Source organism: Agelaius tricolor, unplaced genomic scaffold (assembly GCF_023055355.1).
Source record: "Agelaius tricolor isolate 1412-34295 unplaced genomic scaffold, bAgeTri1.0.p SCAF_6, whole genome shotgun sequence".
Lineage (NCBI taxonomy): Eukaryota > Metazoa > Chordata > Aves > Passeriformes > Icteridae > Agelaius > Agelaius tricolor.
Window position 1 is genome coordinate 25569058 of NW_027269266.1, and position 21791 is coordinate 25590848.

General features: G+C 36.3%; 1 protein-coding gene across 1 annotated transcript in view; it reads right to left on the reverse strand.

The window, feature by feature from the left end:
* Window positions 1-21791, reverse strand: part of THSD7A (thrombospondin type 1 domain containing 7A) — a 254024-nt gene that overhangs the window by 55097 nt on the left and 177136 nt on the right. The window contains exons 9-12 of the mRNA XM_071429098.1: window positions 15196-15387; window positions 6834-7068; window positions 3714-3829; window positions 1400-1532 (exon numbers count right to left, since the gene is read on the reverse strand). Of these exons, the coding sequence (XP_071285199.1) occupies window positions 1400-1532; window positions 3714-3829; window positions 6834-7068; window positions 15196-15387 (676 nt within the window). The remainder of the gene's footprint in view (window positions 1-1399; window positions 1533-3713; window positions 3830-6833; window positions 7069-15195; window positions 15388-21791) is intronic.

The window sequence follows — 21791 nt, forward strand, 5'->3', positions numbered from 1 at the left end:
TATCGTTAATATAAACTGCTATGAAACTTTTACAAAGTTCCCTGCTAGTGCTGCAGAATACCCCAGCCCTTAAATATAACAAATCCAGCCAAGTCTGTTGTCACAACTCTAAAATAATCCACAGCTCCAGCCATCAGCAGTTTGCATGTTTTAAACTATCTCAATGGTTTTGCACCTCGAGTTTCATTGCAACCTGCCTCTATGGGACAGCAACTGACTAAGGCACAAGCCAGCTGAGTGTGAGAGTCCATCTGTCGCAGCATGTGTGCAGGTCAGAAAGATGCTAAAGGAAATATATGGAACATGTGTTTAGTATTAGTTCATGTCATGAAATATAAATGACCCCATCTACTACTCTCTAGCAACTCTTCTTTCTCATGCTCAGCACATTATCATTAGCTCAGATACTGAAGATACTAAAGAGATGAGGAGCAGCCAGCATTTTAAAAGACAAAACTCCAACTCTCATTTTGACTATAAAAAGTTCTTGAGCTCTATTTCTCTGGTGTTTAGAGTACTGATTTTTGTAGCTCCCCAATGCTCTTTTCAATCTTTTCATATCTTTTAGTTGCATAGAGTGTGGTCTCCTAATGAATTTGCAATGATAATTCTTATGAGATGATGAAAACAACACATTACTTTAATCTCAATTTCTTTTCATTAAGCTAAGCTTAAATTCTACTTGTACCTCTGCAACAGATAGTAGCTTCATGGGAGCTATTATTCATTCTAAAAAAATATTTTTTATTATTTTGTCAAGTAAATCTAACTAATGGCATCAGAATTTTCCAAACTTTGTCTCCATCAACAACAAGTTCTTGTTGTATGTCTAGACCTTCCCACACACTCAGATAGATATTACAGAACTACCCAAACCTGTTCTTAAGCAAAAATTGTTCCACCTTCTGGAACAGTCCTCAACATTCTGTGATGAAGATCAGGGCAATGCAGAGGACACAGGGCATATAGGGGATATCTTCAGCTCTGGACTGTCTCAGGGCTTAGAGGGATAGAAAAATGAAGGCTATGGTAGGCTGAACAGTGTGGCACCAGGAATCAGCTCTCCTTAACATATAAGCTTGAAGTTCAGCACTTAGGATATTTTAGAAAGATCTGCTTTACATGATTAGAATGTCAAAACAGTTTATATGAAAAATTTATTCTAGAAAGTAATGCTTAGTTCTTGCAATGTTCTTTCCAAGGAGCTGGAACAAAATGTACCACTGATTCCCTGTGGGCCCAACTGAGTCTATATATCTGTTGTGAAACCTTGACTCAGATGTGTATCCTACTTTTCTAAATAGTGCATGGTAGAAAAACAACTACTGCTAAGTAATGGAATTCAGCAAGCTCTAGAGGTATTACAAGTTTAAAAATCATGGTTGATTGCCTCACATACCTGTAACTATGACAGACAGGAGAAGCTTCACATTCCCTTTCCTCAAACAAAGAATCTGGGCACTCCCGACCACCATTGGCAGGGAGCTGGATGATGACTCGGTGACGGGACTGCTTCCTGACTGTGACACCCCCTGCAAAGAGTAGAATAGCTGGTTTCTACTGCTGCTACTTAAGGTTGAAAGTAATTAGGGTGAAAACAAGGTTTTGGAACCAATTGCCATAATATTGACATGCTATTTTACCCATAAGCAGAAAAATTAAGCCTAATAGAAAAAACACTTTAATTTCATCTCAAAGCCAGAAAGCCGAACTAAATAGAAAACAATACCAGCAATACTGAACAAATGTACCGTTCAAGAGAACAAAAACAAAGCCTGCTTAGTTTGCTGCTACACTTTACAGTTTGAAGGTGTAAGCTTGCTCTAAACATTTAAATGTAAAACTAGAAACAGAAATTCCACTCTAGAATTCCTTTACAGTTTGCAGTTTTTAATTATTATGGTCATCCATTATTAATGCTAAACAGTAAATAGTTCCTGTAGGAATTTTGATTTCAGTCATCTTCAGGTATTGGTTCTTCAGGCAGAAAATAAGGAGAAAAGCTACAGATCTGTATTAGTTCCACAGCAATGCCTATGTTAGGTAAAAATCTTGGAGGGTTTTTATTTTTTTCACAGAGAGCAGTAGAGCAGAAATTTGTCTGACTGGGCTGATATCAGCTTTGGGTGGGTTATTACAGCAGCTGCAGCTTGTCTGATCACAGAAGCGTGCTGGACCACGGCCAAGCAAATGTAATTAGGAGTGAGCAGTAGGAGAATCCCGGCGGTGGCTCTCCACCACCTGGCCACTCTTCAGCACAGAGGAAACCCTTCACTCCCCAGTCAAACAGCTCCAGGAGATGCCAGGAGCTGGCACAAGGGGCAAGACAGACATGCAGCCCAGCAAAGCCACTGACCTTCTTGCTGGCACAAATGGGTAAACCCCATGAAATAAAAATTGTTCTTGTAGTATGGACTCACTGAATAGACAAAACACTCATAGTTCACAAATATACTGTTTTATAGAAGCTTGCAAAATAGTTTGCGGTGAATATTCAGGAAGATATGCTCATTGCAGCAAGAACTTTCTTAAAACCGACAGAAATGGGAACAGAAAAGGATGGCATTTTTGCCCAGTATGATCTCCTCCAACAAAAATACTTCAAAAAGAACAATTAATACTGCTGTAAAATAACACATATATAATAATGAATATCTATTTCATAGATTCAATTCCCCGCTCTTTTTCAAAGGTTATGAATTTAGTCTTCCTAACCCCTTTTTTTTCATTTGTTAGAATGCATTGAACACTGATAGGAATTACTGCAAAAATGCCTTTATGCTTGTGTCCTTTACCAAGCATAAAGAATTGGCCATGACAGCCCAAGTCTGGATGTTTGATGTAACAATATCTTTTACATTCTGAGAGTAGCTGTGAGTAATCACCATGTCCCACACAGGGATTAGCACCCTGTGGAACAGGGAGTATTACAGAGTCTGTCTGTAATAGTACATATTGGAAAAGTGCCTCATGTTAAGCTTAAGAAGAGAAAAAAAAACTAATACTAGCATCACGCTAACTTCATGAGTGATTTCATTGTAATAAAAATTCAAGGGAGACCTGCACAAAGAGCTTTGCCAAGTGTATTAAAATGGTGTTGGATTTTATGTTTAAATCAGAACACTCACATCAATGTAAAGTCTGTTTATTTTATTTATTTTATTTTATTTATTAACTCTCCTTCAATTTTCCTTGGAATAGAAGCAGACAGACAAAATTATGTACAACTGCATATCTACTTAGCTACCTTAGCTATACCTTAGCTATACCTATCTCCTTGTATATAAAGACTTGGGTTTTTTCTGATGGGCAAACAGCATAAACTTAGGTATTTCCAAACCCCATCTCATAATCTGACAATTAAAATGCTAACACTGTGTAAGTATTGATGTTAAGATGATAAGCTGGTGATAAGAGCTATGTGTCTACCATGTAACTAATTATCTCTTTATCTGTGTAAGATGCAATTGGGAGTTTGTGACATTAGGCAAAATGTGGGAAAAAAATCCAAACAGATGCATATAGAAAATGGATAGAAATAACTGGTTTTTTCAGCAAAAAATCTATGTCCTCCCTGCAGAAGCTATACCAGATATTACATGTCCTCCATCAGAAAGAGATGTGTATAAGCATTCTTCCAAAAGTGATTGCAAGTAATTGACTCCCCATCTTTATATTCTTAAAATTTATTAACATGCAATGGATAAAATTACCTTCTTGACAAGAAGAAGGACACGGTGTCCAGTCACTGAATGGAGTCACAATGCAGTCCTTCCTACAGGGAAGCAGACAAGGTCTCACAGTTTCGGGTCGGAGACTTTCAGGGCATCTAACAAAAAAATTACAAAGAAGCATTATCAAATAAACAATCACACTGCAATGAAGTAGTGAATTGTGTGAGGTACTCAATGTTTGTAGGCACATGAGGACAGTGCTTGTTGTCCCGAATTCACCAGGATGGAGCACAGCCATAAAAACTAGTAGCAATTAAATACATGTGGTGAAAGCAAGCCAAATCTAGTGTATGCTGCATCTCAGGATTTAAATAATCATCATCCCTCACTCACCACACTAGACTTTGTATTTTCAGGGTAGTTTTCAAGCTTTCACATAATTATGAAGAAAAGCCATCCCATTATTTAGCCTAGTAAAATACATTTTCAGGTCTCATCACTTTATCATAAATATAAACTCTGGAAGGAGGCATATTTAAAGTAAATAACACTGCCAACCCAGGAACAAATAGGCATAAGCTGGCTGTGATTATGAGAGAAACCAGAAAAGGATTTAAAACTGCCAGATCAATGAGAGTGAGAAAGACTGTCAGTAAAGGCAGAAAACCTTACTTGTTTTAGGGAGAGTCTTGATCAGCATATAAAAAGGATTATTGGACTACCACATATGGGACTCATTACCCAGGTCATTTTCCCCATTCTGTGGGGATTCTGTCTTTTTTCATCAAGGAAAAACAACTCTCTCCACAATGCTTGTTTCAGAATGATACAATAACTCTCTCAGAAGTACTGAAAATATTTGAAATAATTTCAAAATTTCTATTGCTCCAAAAACATACAGACTGTGGACTGTCTAAAGAATATGTAAAGATGTAAGAAAAACATAACATCCATGTTTGTGAGCTTATGGATCATTATAGAAAAACATTACTATGATTAGCTTTTCCTCTTTTCAGTCCAGGGCAACTGGGATCAGAGAGGTGAGAGAGGCAAGTCTAATGGTCAAATATCAGGAAAATCTAGTCTCCATGGCCAGCAGAGAGCTATGCCTGTGCAATGTGAGGAGGACAAAAGCTGATTTGCAGTTTTACAGGAACATACTCTTCAACAATAATACTTGCTTGTGCATGCTTTCCATCAGACATCTCTGCATTTTCCTGTCAATTCACATGTTGTTCTCAGTATGTGATCAATTACCATGAACGAGCACCAATTCCTTGGTGCACTCTTAAAATGGTATCTCCACCCCTTCTTTTTTTCCCCTCCCACCAATGTGAAAAAACATGAAATAACACAGCTGTAGCAACAAAAATCTCCATTGCCCCTCTGTAAGTTCTCTCTACAATTTTTAGTCAACTTGTGCCTCAGTTCTATGTGATTCATAAAATTAGATTCTATATGCAAGGGTATGTTTAGATATGATGTGTGTTTATGATCAGATACACTTAAACAAAACCTCTGCTTCCAATCACATATATTGACAAAGTTGTCAGAAATTTTCTTTAAGATTAAAATTAAAAAATGTTTCTGAAAAGCATTGAATGTTGGCTTGCTAATGGCTTTTCTTGCATTGGCTTTTCCCTTTAAAAACAGGAGAAATTATAAGCATACAAAACAGTCTGAAATACACACATTCACCATTTTATGGAGAGCTTCATCTTTCAGGAGTGCTAAACACTACAATTGCTCTTCAGATACTTAGGCAAGGCAATTAGTTCAATTAGAACACCATTTCTATGCTTTATATTGTTTGTATTTACTATATATGGCTTAAAGCAAAGTATTGATTTTTTTGCAGTCCTTACTCAAGGTCAAATTAAACAGAAAAGATACATGCTGGAGTCTGTAACTTGTGAGGCAGATAAGGCCAATAATATTGATTGTATCATACCACAGTAATCCTTTTTATTAAGGGGAGTTTAAAACAAGGTTCCTATTTACATTTTCATGTTAAATGTCTGGGTCTTTAAAAATGATTCAGGGATTTTGATGTGACAATTTGAAGGAACAACCAGGACCTTTTTTCACTTCACATGATTCATTTATGAAAGAATAAAACAGTCCTCCTCCCAGAATTTAACATCAAATCAAAGGTAGAGGCATCTACAGTAGATTTTAAAAGGATGATAAATCATTAGAGGTTTGTGGGTTTTTTTTTTCTGTAAATATACCAAACAAAAGATAATTCTATCATGACTAAATAGAACAGCAACTTAATACAGATACACAACAATTTAGATTACTGAATGTGCAGACATTACTCCCCACATTTCCATTTAAAGTAAATTAGGCTTAAATCAACAGCTGAATAAAACAGCAAATGGCAGGCATCAAGCAAACATTTTGTGTGAAAATAGCTGCTTCATGAACTTTCTAAATGACCTCTGCTACCAGTTCTTAGAGTTTTGAATCTGTTCTGAGTGGGATATATTTACAGACAGCAAATCCCTACAAAGATATTATCAAATGCATTTTACTAGCAGCTAATCTGTATTTAACCCTGGTAACACATTAAACTGTAAAGCCAAATCACTGGGCCAAGGAAATAACTTTAAAAAAACACATAAGTGGGGAAAAAAACCCCCAAATTTTGTCAAACTAATGTTCAAACTGATGCTTCAAATTAATGTCATGCCATTTTTCACTGGGCTGCAGCTCCTTGGTCTGGTTCTGAGAAGGGCTTTAGTGTATTTAGATTCATATCACTATTTTTGAATGGAACTGCACTAATCAATACAGCGTGTTGCTTGTTTGAAAGCAACACAAGGATCTTGGAATTGGTGCTGCTCTGCATTTCCCACACATACTCCAAGAATTTTATTGTGACTCAAGCTGATGGCGGTAAGGAGCCAACTGGATTTATTTAGCTCCCAGCAGAACCACCATCATAAATACCATCCAATAAAATCCATACCGAGAAAGGTATTGTCTAGTCTTCCTCTTGTGCCAGTCTTGTATTTTTAGTAGATGAAATGTCCCCTCATGAGAACACACAGAAGAGGGTATTTTTGCCTTTGCAAGCAGTTTTTGGTGATAAAAATATAAAGCAGTAAAATCCAAACATTATTACAGCATGAAGACACTTTTAAAGATCTTTACTTTTTTGGGCCTACTTGTCCCACGTTGACTCTGACACAGATGACCTTTCTTGTCTGCATCCCCACGGAGCAGGTGGCCTCCCCGTTCCAGCTGGCAGAGGAGTTGAAAGCAGAGACAGAGGTGTCCTCTATGCACTGTCCCCACGGGCCAGTCTGCCAGTGGTACACCGTGCAGGAGTGCTCGTTACAGCTGCGCGTCTCCTGGAGGGCACTGCTGTTCGGGCACTGTACCCCTCCTGCAACAATGGAAGAGGGAAAAAGATCCTTCACTGGAAGGAGATACAATTTTTATTAAAAAAAAAAAAAAACACATACCACAAACCCACTTTGAAGTTTTCTTAGTTATATATTATCAGTTTGATTACATGAAAGAACTACTGTTCCCTTTTCCTCCTCTTCATATGCCCAATATTGACTTTGACAAATTTTGGTCAACAAGCCACACAGAACAGACTGTTCATGGACAGTATGTAAGTCTGTACCAAAAGGATAACAAAATAACCATAACTTCTATAATACTAATGTGCTTGAAGGGATCTACAGCCCTTTATTTCTAGGTTCTCTAGAAAAGGCTGCAAGAGAACACATAACGATGTATGAAGGCTGTAGACAGAAGAAATGGTCAATTATTCTAATCATACATGTGCAAAGACCACTGTTTATGTCTAATTCACAGATGAATTGAAAAGATCTTTGGAGCTCTTGTCCTAGCTCCCAGTGGATGTTTATCCATATTATGTAATCCAAAGAGGATGGCACAGCTGGCAAATTCCAGGTCCAGATTAAGATAACAAAGCCCATTGCAGGTTAAGATTAAAATGCAATCAAGTGTCAATGATTGTGAAGAAAAGCTCAGATGATGCTATCTTTGTTGTGTTTGGTCTCTTTGATAGTATGTTCAGTTCATTATATTCAAGCACTTCAAACCCACTTTGGCCTCCCAGTCCTCCAGGAGAAATGAAGAGGTCTTTCCTACCAGAGCTCATCACAGGCTATTCCATGTCCAGCCCTGTGAGCAGGTGTTGCATTGCACTAAGTAGTTTCTTTAGTTGTGGTTTTGCACTGGGTGATTTGAAATTTGCACTGAGTAGACCTTATATTGCATGAATTGTTATTCCCTTCTCTCATCACATGGTCTCATACAAGCAGACATCATGCCCGCTAAATATCTGGTGTTACTAGAACCTAGGTTTGAGATTCTGGCCTAAAGGAACAATGGGACTCCTATCTCCAACTGATGGAAAGGCAGCAAAAAATCTAAGCAACATTTTAGCCTCTCAAAGACAAGAAAAGTAAGAGACACAATTGAAAGAGGAGCTTTGTATTAGTTAATGCTGATAATCCATATGACTTTTCTCTATAGTATATGCTCCCACCAAATGCATGTTATAGAGTATATTTATACCCCAGCACTGAACTTCAGGTTGACTGTCTGCTCTACAGATATGTGGGAGGGAGGGGGTTTTAAGCACCCGTCATCGAAATTAAACAAAAAAAGTATATGCAACCAAAGAAACAATGGATGCTTTAAATACTCCAATTCAAGAAAGTCAAGTTGCCAATATAAAAAATACTTTATACTCCAAGCTGCTCTGCATGGTCTAGATCTGCAGCAAACATGAGAAAAGGCTCATTCTAATGAAAACACAAGATAAAATCATGATTCTCAATTTATTTCTCTAGGAATATTTTTAATTTCTGGCTTTTTCCTAAAAATATTGATTCAAATAAGCAACAGGAAACATCATATCAGTTGAAATTTCATGCCACAGACTAGCTAATATTAAACTTTGCAAAGCGGGATTAGAAAAACCTACAAATACATGAATTTAATTAAAGAGTAACTTGAATTTTTTTGGTACAAAATGGATGCAACTCAAGTCTATCAGAATTGCTTAAAATATATTTAAAAGATAGATTTAAAATAGATTTAAAATATTGAAAATATGTTTAAAATATTGAATGCCACAGGCACCAGTTCTTAAGACATTTGAGAATAGAGTAACAACTTAGGTTCAGTTTCAGCAGCTATGCAAGAATATATATTCAGGGGAAAAAAAAGAGATTGACAGGGACTTGTAAATGAAAAACATTGGGGCATGAATGTCTGCAGCTCAGTGGGAATCCAGTTCTGTTCAGATTAAACCAGGAGTTAAAAAACATGCAAAGACTGAACAAAATGTGGAAATAATACTACTAAAATAAAAATCAATGTGCAATTCTGTCCAGGAAAACAGCATTCTCTTGTGCTTCCTCCAATTTAACTAGGTACAGAAAATGCAGAAGGGGTTGGAAAACTGGCAGTTAGAGATGCCCTTTACAACATCTGTGTAAGGGTAACAACTTTATGAGCATATCCCCAGTAGAGGACAGGTTTTACAGGAATGTAAAAGTTAATGAGTGTCACAGAAAAAAAAAAATTGAATAGACATTTGAATTCATCAGAATATAGGAAAAAGGGACAAACAATAATAAACACATCCTTTAATAATAAATGATCAGATGACAGTAAATAACTTCTTGGCAGTACTAAAAATAATAATTTCAAGGATACAAAAACCAATTGGGGCTGAAGCATTTAGTTTTGGGTTTGGATTTTTAAGCAAAGTAGGCTTGGAAGGGAAAAACTAGCTTTGCAGGACTTGCATATTGCTCATAAAATAGCTGACAGAATTGTCATACACTTAGATTACTTTTCTGCCTGGTTTGGAGCTGCTAAAGGGGTAAGACACCCTGCTCTAGGATATTCAATGATTGGATTTTAAATTTTTTTTTGGTGACATTGATTCAATAACTTTGAACTTTCAAAACGTTAAACATTTTTTAAAGCATTTAGAATCATTTTAATTAATCACTTTGATATAATTCGTTTTTGCAAAGGCAAAATGCAGTTTTATAACTGCATTTCAAAACAGCTGGAATAATCTTAAAGTTTGAGAAAACACATGACTGAAGTGCCTCTTGTATTCCAGTGAGTGAAATGGGTGCTACTCATTTCTTTGCTGTAGGCAGGAGGTAGGCATTTCTCAAGGCAGCTGCACTTCCTGAAGACAGACTTTTAGAGAAGTCATATGGATTATCAGCATTAACTAATAAAAAAGAACCAAGACTGTTCCTGCTCTGCAAACATTGATGCTTCCTCCCCTGGTTTGTATCAGTTTCATGAACCAAGCAGACCTGTCCAAAATACACAACAGGTCAGGATGCAGAGTGGGCTCGTGGTAAATGTGAGTTCTGTCCTCAAGACTTTTCCAGGATAGAGTATGAACCCCTGACCCTCACTACAGTCAGCAATCTGAGCTGATGGGCTCCTGAGCAAAAGAACAGTAACACACCCTGCCCTGGCTCACCTTTCTCACACAGGTGTCAGGTCACTTAGTAAGTTTTGCCTGAAAATTCAGGTCTCACAGTTCCAAAACTAAGTGGGGTTTTTTATTCCTGTTTCATGAAAAACCTCATGTTCTCCAAAATTTATTCTTTTGTGAATGAGCAATTTGCTGCTGAAATAAATACTCAATTTTGTGCTTTCGGATTTAATTACCAAGCACTGTTATTTCAAGCCAGGAAAAAACAAAAATTAAAAACAAACTCAATAAATGGAGGAAGAGTAAATACATTAAAAACCCCTAAGCATAACTTCTTGTTTGCAACTATGAAGTCAAACTGTATTGGAATTTAACAGGAATAAAGTATATAAACAATAATCTGAAAAGTATTGATAAGAAACTCCTTTGATCCAGCTATTTCTTACATATTCAATAAATCAGTCTTGCAGATAGACGAGAAGAGCTGTTGGTCCCTGTCAAACAGAATATCTAATGAGATGGACAACTGATATTCTATACTATCTAACTGTGATGTTTAGTGCTCTGTGCTACATGGTCATGCCAAATAGTCCTTCTGGCATTACATTTTGCTGATCTATGAGCATGTAACACCTATAGCAAAGCACTGCTGTGCATATGCATCCCTGCCCTAAGAGAATAATAATAAAAAAAATTTCCCTTCTCTCTCATTTTAATAAATTAAGCTTTTAAGTTGCCTTATTTTCCTCTTTGCATTATTTTCCTCTTTTGCATTTTTGGTTTTTTGGTTTTGGTTTGGGGTGTTAAATCTTTCCTTTTCCAAAATTGGTTTTACTGATAAAACTTAGGATGTACCTACAACATTACTGTTATTCTGTATTGCACCAATTTTCCAGTCTATGGCAGTGTATAATCAAAACAGAATCAATCTACATATTTATTACTTACTGAAAGACTAAGATTAATTCAGTACTTTTGAGTCTCAGGTCCAACAGTAATGTGAAACTGTCTTAGTGCACACTACTCATTATATAAGATTTATTGCAAGCAGGGAGTAAAACGAAGAACAGAAATATTAAACAGAGTATACACCAAAAGTAGACACACCCTACATTCAAGAGATAGGCTGAGCTGTATACAATACCTTACTGGATTTATGCAGAACAACTGTATGATGTATCAGGCAACATTGCTGTGCCCTTTGCTGTCATTTTTTATTTTGAGACAGTGACTTTTCTGAGTTTCTTACTGTACCATGAAGATATATTTGACAGTGACACAAATGAGCTAACACTATAGGCAGTCTCACAGACAGGCAAATTTATAAATCACTTTGCCTTTCAAACCTTGGAGCTGAGGACAATGATCTCAGAAAAAAATATCAAAGAATTGTTATTGTGACACTCATTTTCACATGGAGTCATCTCACATAGCACAGTAAGTCTTTATCTTGTGAAGAGACTCCTTTCTTTCCACTGAATGCAAGTAAATAAGCCCATCCCAGATGTGCATGACCACACTGTGCTTGAGGCTCTGCAGCACGTGGTTTGAGCACATGGAAAGGTCTTGTTTGGAATGAGAAAATGATGATGAGAGGGTGTACAACTGAGGTCAGCTCCTGGCCCAAGCAGAAATCAGTGTGGTGTTGGAGGGGCAGTTGGTATCCCAGAGCTCATTAGAAAACTTTGTCACTGTTGTAATTTACATATGGCTTGTATTTGTTGCATTTTACATAGAGCTTATAGTTTTTCTGTGAACCTACTCTTCACACCGAGGAATTATTATAGTACTACTGAATTATTCCTATTCTAAATCATATAAAAAATTGATTAGACTGTGGTTGTTTCCTGGTGGTCAGTCAGCTAAACTTGATGATTTCTTCAAACCAATTCAGCAGCAGAGATAGATTGGCACTAAGAGGAAAAAAATTTTCTTAGGTGTGAAATGACATAGCTCTATTACAGACAGTTATATGCCAATATTAACAAGAAAAGCGGTAGAATATAGTATTTTTCATTTCAAAGAGGAGAGAAACTGAACAATCACAGACAATACTTGATAAAAAGCCATCTGAGAGCCAGATAAAAAACCTATTTCCCATGTATCTATAGAGCCTCAAAAATTTCAGGGGTTGTTCATTTTTAAGTACCCAAATGAATGAGGATTGCAGTATTCATTGTGTATGCAATGCCTGCAATGCTTTGATCTTTCTAGGCTTGTGCACTGAATGACTAGCAGGAGGATGTGTGTGATCAAGGACTCACACCTGGATTCCTTATGTAATTTTAGAATACAAATTTAGCCTTATTCATGGATTTGCAGCAGTCTTGCTTATTTTTTCTTTAATTAATATCCAGCCCTGATATATAATAGGAATAGTATATATTTATTCACAATATATTTGTCCTATTGTGTTTTGAGTAAAAAACTCAAGGCAACAGGATACAAAAATTACTATGGAATAGCTTACCTAGCCTGGTCTGTCTCTCATACCAACAGCTCAAGAAAAGGTTCAGAAATCCAAAAGAAAACTTGTGTGACTGTTCACCTGAACAGAACTGATAGCTCTTTTCAGAACTCAGCTTTAAAGTGTAGATGGAATTATTGGTCTTACATTTATGAGACTTGGAATTTTTAGTTTTACATGATGCTTGCAGAGCTCCTATCTACAGTTCTGGGCATTTTTTCTAAGTTCTCAATGGAACTGAGAACTGCAAGTTTTCCAAAAAATGCTCAATGTGAAGCTTCCTTTTATATCAGTGGAATACAGATATTCAAACACATGAATATATTCTGTGCTCCTAGAACAAGAAATGACCTCCCAGCACCCAGCATTTTATGTTTTGGGAACACAGCTGATCTCAGTCATGGGATTCTGGAGGTGAAAAGTCATTTAGTTATTTGTCACGTAACAAATGACTAAGAGGCATAACAGGAGTATGAGGAGAAAGATGAAAATAACTCTCATTCCACTGAAGCATAAAAAAAAGTTAAACTGATAAATGTTTTAATACAATACAAGAAAAGGTGAAAAGTACTTTCCAGCTAAAATTGTAAAAATACCCTAAACCTTGGAAGGTTCTTTCATTTATGCATATACTTTCATTCTCTGAGTTTGTATGGAGTGCAAAGGAGCACTATATTGAAGAGATCTGATGAGATGTGAGTGCACTCCTGGGTAAGCTGGGCAGACCTAGCAGCTTGCATCCTTAAAAAGAGCACAGAATAACTTCATCTGAAACAGTGGGAAAGAAGGCAGGGTTTGAGCAAAGCTGAAGCACTACAGCACCCAGGTAATCAGTTACCTTTCTCAGCCTTATTTTAGGGATTTCTTCACTACAGCCTCTGTGGTTTGAGAACTGTCAGTCTTTGTGATCACTGTGCAGATTCTGATCACTGCACAACAAATATTAATAAAATTCACATATCCAAAATCCAGATAATGCTGAACAGCTTTGCTGCATCTGCAGCCTTGTAAATTAACCTAGGTTGCGTTAAGTATGAAAGTCCGAATCAGGAACTTTTAAGACTAAGCATAAGAAAGTGGAATAATTTTTTCAGTAATTTAGATTTTGACTTCTATGGCATGCTTGTCAGGATTTAAATTTCTATCTCCAGGAAACTTACAAAAGTATATAGAAAATCTATTGTCTTGACCTACATGGACAAGCAAGAAGCACATGAATATATGTTTATTTGAATTATATGGCTTTGTGTTTCCCCCAAAATGAGTCTGACACACTGTATAAAAAAAGGGAAACTGCAAACCGATTTTTTTATCATTTTAAAAGTGTTTCTACTTTGTTACATTAGATCCATCTAAGTAATTTATTATTTGCATAACCTACTAAAATAGAGTACAGTTCTGATTGCCACTTACCTTTCTAGCAAAGATTCTTTTCAGAGAAAAGGCTGAAAGTGCTCTATGTTTTTTTTTACAATCACCCAAATTCTGCCAGATACAGAGTACACTTATAGCAATGTTAGCTGTGTCTGCAAACAGCAAAGTGTACAGATACTCCATTTCATTGCTTCCCTACCTTGCAGTTTTCATTTCTCAGCTAAATTTTATCTTAAGATAAAGTAATAAAATGGTCAATAGTTTAAAAGAAGGACTAACACATGCATGTAATCCTTTTATATTGAGGCATTTAACTTTTCTGTCAGTAATAAATGTGAGTAAACATCTTCCAAGAACTCTTTGGTGGCTATGTCTCCTGGCTCCTGGTGTTGCATGAGGCATTGGCACACTTGATATGGCCATTTTTGAACCATGTTATATACAGAATACATTTCCTCTAAACCCACCCACCCTTCCAAGTACTTAAAACCAAAACAAAAAGAGCTGTAGGAACCATGGAAAATCATCAAAGAATAGCCATGAACCTGTATCTAAAACCTGCTTTCTCTTCTCCTTTATATTCCAGCTATGTCTTCTCTTTGCATATGCTGCAGACACTGCACAAGGATCACTTGAACAAAAGGAAACCATTCAAGAGTGAAGACTTGCAGGGCAAAACCCAAAGTTTTGCTATGAATAACAATGTTAGTGGGATAACATAAGTTACCAATTAGAGAAAAGAAACTACAAAACCCTTTTGCTAACATTTGAACCATTAAAATCCTCATCTTTTCAGCATTCAGGATACTTATATCCTTCCAAATTGGACAACATTTGAAGCATTAAAATTCTCATCTTTTCAGCATTCAGGATACTTATATCTTCCCAAATTGGACATAAATTAGCGTTGTTAATCTGTATCGGATGAAAAGTTTGTCTTGTTTAATGTTAATGAAAAAAAGAAATCGTATATCTGAAATAGAAACAGTAACATTAGGCACACTAAAAAAATGTCGTAACTGAAATGAGAAAATAAATCCTATTTAAAAGAGCTTTAGGTGCCAGGAGTAAATGTAGGATAACCATTTAAACAATTTTGCTGTATTTAAAACCCCGCAATGTCACCTAACAATTTGTTTCTGTTGAGCAAGAAATTACTTTGACATTACAGAGGCAGTGGAGGATTGGCAATCCAAGAGGAGAGGGCGAGCCCTTACCTTCCCCGGCGTAGGCCAGGACGGAGCGGGCGCGCAGCTGCTTCCCTTCTGTGGTTTTTCCGGAGCAGGTGTGCGAGCAGGAGGACCAGGCAGACCACGTGCTGAGCACGCAGTCCTTGGGGCACGGCGCTTCGCACACCACCGGGATCGGGTAGATGGCATCTCTGCACAGCTGCCTGTCAACCTCTTCTCCTGGGGGGGAAAAAAAAAAAAAAAAGGCCGTAGCAGTCTATCATTTGCTAAATTAACTTAAAATGAGCAATCTAGTCCAGATGGGCGCACAAATAAATTAGATTCTGTTCTTGTGTATAAACAAGGTAAAGAGATTTTTTTATTGCTTGTCTCCTCTGCCTCGATTCTAGAAGAGCATACTTAAACCTAAGTTGATTCGATAGTCTCATTAAGGGAATGCCAGCCTGGTAGTCTTTAGGTTTTTGTTTTGTAATACATACTTGATCCCACAAAAAATCCAAATGTAACAGAGTATATAACAACCCTATGGAAAACTGTGTACATAGAGATACATGTATAGAAATGACCCAGTTTTCATCCAGATTTCTGGGAAAAGGGGGAAAAACATCCTAACTTTGCCAGTTTATAATCCACAATCAATCCTCTGAATTGCAGCTATCCATCAAAACATGCAGTAAATTGCAGTCAGAGTGTTGTTTGGTTAGAAAGATCTTCATTTGTTAGCAAATCAGCAACACATCACACTTTGTGTCATGAAGGTATAACAAGATCTATGCATTTGTATTCTGTAGATAAACATTTCATTATAATAACAAGATCCAGGCTGGTGTGAATTGCTTAATGAAATATTAGCTAGTATTTAAGTAGCAGGGTTGCATTTGTTTTCAATCAGATAATCGTGGGACCACCGTGTCTGAGATCTGTGCAAACAGCACCTTAATCACAATATGGATAGTTTTGTGAGGTGACATGATTTCTTGATCAAATAAGTTAATATTTATTAAGGGGGAAAGAATGAATGAACACATATTCTGATATCAGTAAGTATCATGATAAATCTTCATGTTGGAGCAAATGATGGAAAAAATGAAAGAGAGAAAGATTCAGGTCCAGTTTTTAGAATTCCAGCCTTGTTAGCAGAACATAATGCCTGCTATGAAGAACTGAAAATGTTGCATCTAAGAGCACACTGGACTTCTGAGGCCTTGATAACCACATACAATTAAGGCATGAAAGAGCCAGCTCATTTGTAAACATAAAACTTTTTTTTAAATTATTTTCTAAAAAGGATAACACTTCAAAGCATCTCAATGCCTTTTGTGCTATATGATCTTTGTTGTACTCGGGTAAAAAACCTTCTGTTATGATTCATCTATTGAGGCACTCTTGAATTTTACATGATCCTGACAGGACAAAACACAAGTTGTCTTCATTATGCACTTTCTAAGACCCATCATGTCAACCCCTTTGTTTTAATAGCCAGTGTCAACAAAATAATGTCTTATCAATAATTGCAAATGAATGGAAGTCTTCAATGCAACAAAATATTTGTTAGATATATTGATCAAATACCCTCTAATTGAATCATAAAGGCATCAGTTACTGTTAGTAACTACCACAATGGATTCGGAAAGCTAATTCAGTAAGACCTGAGCACATTATAAATGAAGCCAGAGATGTAAAAGCTCTGCTTTAATGAGTCTCAAATTAGACTTTATTGCTCAATAGACATATAATAATGAATTTATTCAAATACTAATCAAAACAGAAATACATAAACTACATTTTTTGTCATTCGAACTTTACAGTCTTTTAAATAAGAATCTTAAACTGAGTTCTTGAAACCAGGAGGTGTTTTAGTACTAAATCAGATCATGAAACCCAGAAGTGTTAACCAAATTCTTTGTGAAAGAGTTAAAGATGAAGGCCATCCATTCAATATTAGATCCTTTTGAACAGTGCCAAATATTTTAGTCATACAGAACATTTAGGCACAACAGAAGTACAAACATCAATCTACCCGGGTTCTGAAAACCCAGGAAAATCCTGCAGCTCATGTTTTTAAAATAGTGTAAAGTAGTCATAGTCATTTGAATTATAAAGACCTTTGAGATCAAGTCAGCCTCAACAGCTATATTTTCCCATATTAAAATACAAATTTGAGCCCTGCCAAAGGCTTCATGGTTCTCCCATGCCAAGCTCTGCTTCCCTCACTGGACTCAGTCTTTGCATCAACTGTTCCCTCTGTTATATTGCAGGTCATCACACGCAGACACCAGTGCAGGAGGGATTCCTTTCTGCTTCATCAGAAGGGCATTTGTTTGGGCTCAAGGACAAGAGATAGAGAGGACGACTAAGGTTCTTTTTCAGACAGGAAGAAAAAGCTAGAAAAGAGGTGAAACCTACTCTCAAATTTTTCCATTGCTGGATAAGACTCAATAAGGTAAACTGCTAGGGCACGTGCACACTTTGCAAGAAATGCTACTATTACAATAGTGTGTCACAGTATAAACAAACAACACTATACTGAACTTATTTATCACTTATTGGCTTTATTTTTTTTTAATTTGGTGCTACATTGAAGATTCTTTTTGACTTAGTTTCAGTCCGAGTTTATATCTCAAATGAAACCAAGCCTTCACTCTCTCCCAAAATCAAAAGCCCTATTTTTTCTTTGCTTTTACAGAGAAAACATTCTAGAGATATCTATCTTACATATTGGCATTTCGTTTTTGTCATGTGTCCAATTCTTATCTGATGAATTCAATACCATAGAAATGTAGTTGGAAGAAATGTTTTATAATGGGTACTTCTTATCTTCAGGAAAATATTTTATTTATACTAAAGTGTTTCTGACATTTCACTAATGATTTTATGAACAACTTGACCTTTTTTGCCTTCCTCTTTAAAGGGTGTAGTGTAGTCAACCACCAGGAACCACTCAACCTGGGAACAGGTTGGGAACAATGCCAGTGTAAAGACTACTTAGAAAAAGTCCCATTTGAAAATGTTTGCCATTGAGTGTTGAAGCAAATCCAGAGAAGGGCCATGAGGATGAGCAGAGGGCTGGAATATGTCTCCCATGAGGAATGGCTGAGAAAATTGTTCAGCCTGGAGAAGAGAATCCAATGAGACATTACAGCAGCCTTCTAGTGCCTGAAAAAGGCTGACAAAAAGATGAAAAAGGGATTTTTGAAAACGGATGTAATGATAGACAAGGGGGAAAAGCTTTAAACTAAAAGAGAGAAGATTAAAGAAAACATTTTTTACTGCAAAGGAGAAGAGGCACTGTATAAGTTGTCTGTAGACATGATGGATGCTCCATCCCAGGTTAGAGGGAGCTGTGAACAACCTCTTTTAGTGGAAGGTGGTTGGAAATAGATGACCTTTAAGGTCCCTTCTAACCCAAACCATTCAATGATTCTATGATTTTATTTTAACATTATGGGTATAAATTTATGTTGCATAAGTATTGAAGACAGAACTCCAAAAAAAAATTACTGAAAGGCGTGTGCCCTGGGTTACTTATACTCTAAACAGAATGACAAAAAAGTAAAAAGCACAGACATGAAAACAGAATATGACATTTCTGTCAAGAGAAATCTTCACCACTTATCAGTTGACTTGTTCATTAAAATCCAGCAATGGAATCTAGCAATATTCCATATTTGCAAACAATGCTTATGTTGTTGAATTATATTTCTCTCTTAGGCAAGAGACACACAATTTGGACTAAAATCTCTAAATAGCATTTAAGGAAATGACAGCACATAAAAATGGCAGGAGGCAAAAGAGGCTTTTTTTTCCAAAAATTTAAAATGTCAAAAGTTGTTTAAACTTTTCTGGGATATTTTTTTTTTACAGATTTACATCAGTGAGGAGTGCTGATGAGATAGTCTTTTGAATACCTATCTCTTTAACAAATAATTATGCTGCATCCATCTGAACAATCAGCAAAGCAAGTCACTACATTAAAACCTCCTTTCAGCCAACTTCTTGGCTCAAAGACTTACTGATATATATGCCCATGTGAGAGCCACTACTGAACTACAAAACTATTTAGTTGTTTTAAGACAAACAAACAAAAACAACCAAAAAACACCAAGCTAACAACAAAAAAAAAATCCCAAACTACAGAATAGGCAAATTTTTACAGATCAGAGAGGTAGCTTGTGAATAGCACTCAGGAGAAACTGATTAATAAATATCAGTATTCATATCACCATTCTTGTTTTATTACATTCACAAAGCAAGTATTGTATGTGAAAATTTAGTCTGGATGCTAAAGGTTGAGCTAGACCACGTTGTGTGGTTAATGCAGTTGAATCATGTCAGCCCTTTGTGTTTTTGTCTGCTCATCTGTAAAATGTATCTGATATTTAAGTTTCTTGTAAAATGCTTTAAGTTCCAATGGGAAGCATTCCTAGAGCTGGAATCACTAGAGAGACATGGTAAAGAAACCCTCTTGCTTATTGTGCATCTTTTAACATGGTGCATGCTTCAGTGCACAGTAAAAAATTGCTGTCAAATTCTGACCTGTAGTAAATGGGAAGGCAAGGGCTTAACAGAGAGAAAAATGTTTTTTAAGCCTTAAAATGAACAGTAAAATCACTGCAAGATTCAATGAGGCATAGAGAACAACTTTAAAAAAATCAGCATAAAATAAAGTTGCTGCTGGAGCCCTATGTAATAAGTCAGTGAGCCTGGTCTCAGCTCTAAACAAGTAAAGCAGCTATTGTTTCTGAAAGAGTGACCTAAAGCCTAATACAAACTAAGTAAATTTTGACAATAAAATAAAAATAAGTGCAATTAAATCAAGAGACTGTTTTGAACTTTAGTAGCTAACATTATTTTTAACATGCCAGTGTAATCAGTGAAGGACAGGAATATCACACATTGGTAAAGCAAATTTTACAGTTGTATTTCAAAGTTCATAAAAGAAGTAATGACAGTAACTGAGCCCAAATGCTAAAACTGAACTGCAGCCTTCATATTACTTATTGCTTGTTTCAATGTGTTCAAATTTAGTATTATATCTTCAACTTGAAGGAAAAAAGTCTCTGTTATCAGTATCTTGTACATGATGTGTCATCCATTGGAAAACTGCTGGGCAGCTGCAATATTTGGAAAAGCAACCCAGAGCTCAACATTTAATGTGATTGTGGGTGAAGGAGGCCTTGTCATTATTTAACTGCCTTCAGTAATGCCTCTAAGCATGGAGGCTGCAGGAGAAAAATGCAGTATTACTTCACACAATAGCAAAATCTGTGAGCTGTGTTGTTTGCCACTGACTGTTTCCTTCCTTTCCTGTGCAGAAAAATAATCAACAGGAAAGTATTGAACTGCCTCTAGTATAAGTTGTAAAGGCTGAAATAGCTGAGAATGTTCTTTATCTTGAACTCCTGTGCAGTTTCCCATATGCATTCCTTTCACATGAGGGCCTATACCTGTCCTTGCACTGACCCCCTTGTCAACCTCAAAATCTGTCAGACTGGCTGAGAAGCCAGAAATCCTGTGTGGACTCTGTCCCCCAAGAACAAAATATGCCTATATATATTCAAAACTTACTAAAACCAGATCTGTTCTCTGCGCTCAGTCTTGTTTTCACTTGGAACTAACTTTTACCACAGCCACAGTTAGTAAACCATATCCTTCTCTACTAAAAAGTCATCAGTCCATAATCCACCTGTCCCAAAGTTACAGGAATGCTATGACTACACTGTAAGAGTAGAGAAGCAGTGTTAATGAGTTTAACTGTAATGACTTTAAAGACAATTTTTAAAAATTTTATATCATTAAGTAGGAAAATGTACAAATTTATCCAAATGTGAAATTCTATACTAGATTTTCTTTAGTAATAACCTGGTCAACTCATTGGATGATGAGTCTAATGCAAAATGGAAATTCTTCACATTACAGAAAAGCTATCTAACTTATCAAAACCTCATACATCTTCACATGCCAGGACACCTTATATCTGCAAATGAGCAGACAGTAATCATTCACCAGGATAAACTGAAATTATTGTTTTAATTTCTAATCATTCTGCGTTTCTTTCAAATCATTAATTGCTCACCAAACTTCACCAAAACAGGAAAAATCATGCCTGCCTAGCATGAATGGTGACAGCAAATTGTGTTTTCCTTCCAAACCTAGAAGATCCACAAGTAGTGTGATGTTTTCCTTTTTAAATGTTTAGAAAAGGACCCAGGATTGATTTTTTTTTCTTTTTTTTCTGGCAATTCTGTTTTGTTGTTTGTTTTTCCTTATACAGGAGGAATTCTCTGAGGAACACTGTCTTAGAGCACATGTCTCTAATTTAAATGTATACACAGCTTCAAAAAGCTGACCCAGATTTTTCTGGAGGGAGAATTTAGAAGTTAATTTCTGAAAACCTAATCAAATAGAAAGAAGAAATGATGATATTTACATGAAATTCATCATTTACCATCTTGTTTAGCTCAACAATCTTAAGAGTATTTGGAAGAAAAAAAACCAGCACTTGCGGCAGTATCTGACTGACAGAACAAGTTTTGCCCTTCAGTCAGTTCAATACTAGCAAATAGCACATATTTTGATAGACCATGGGAAACTTTAAAAGTTTTACTAATCCCACTATCCTT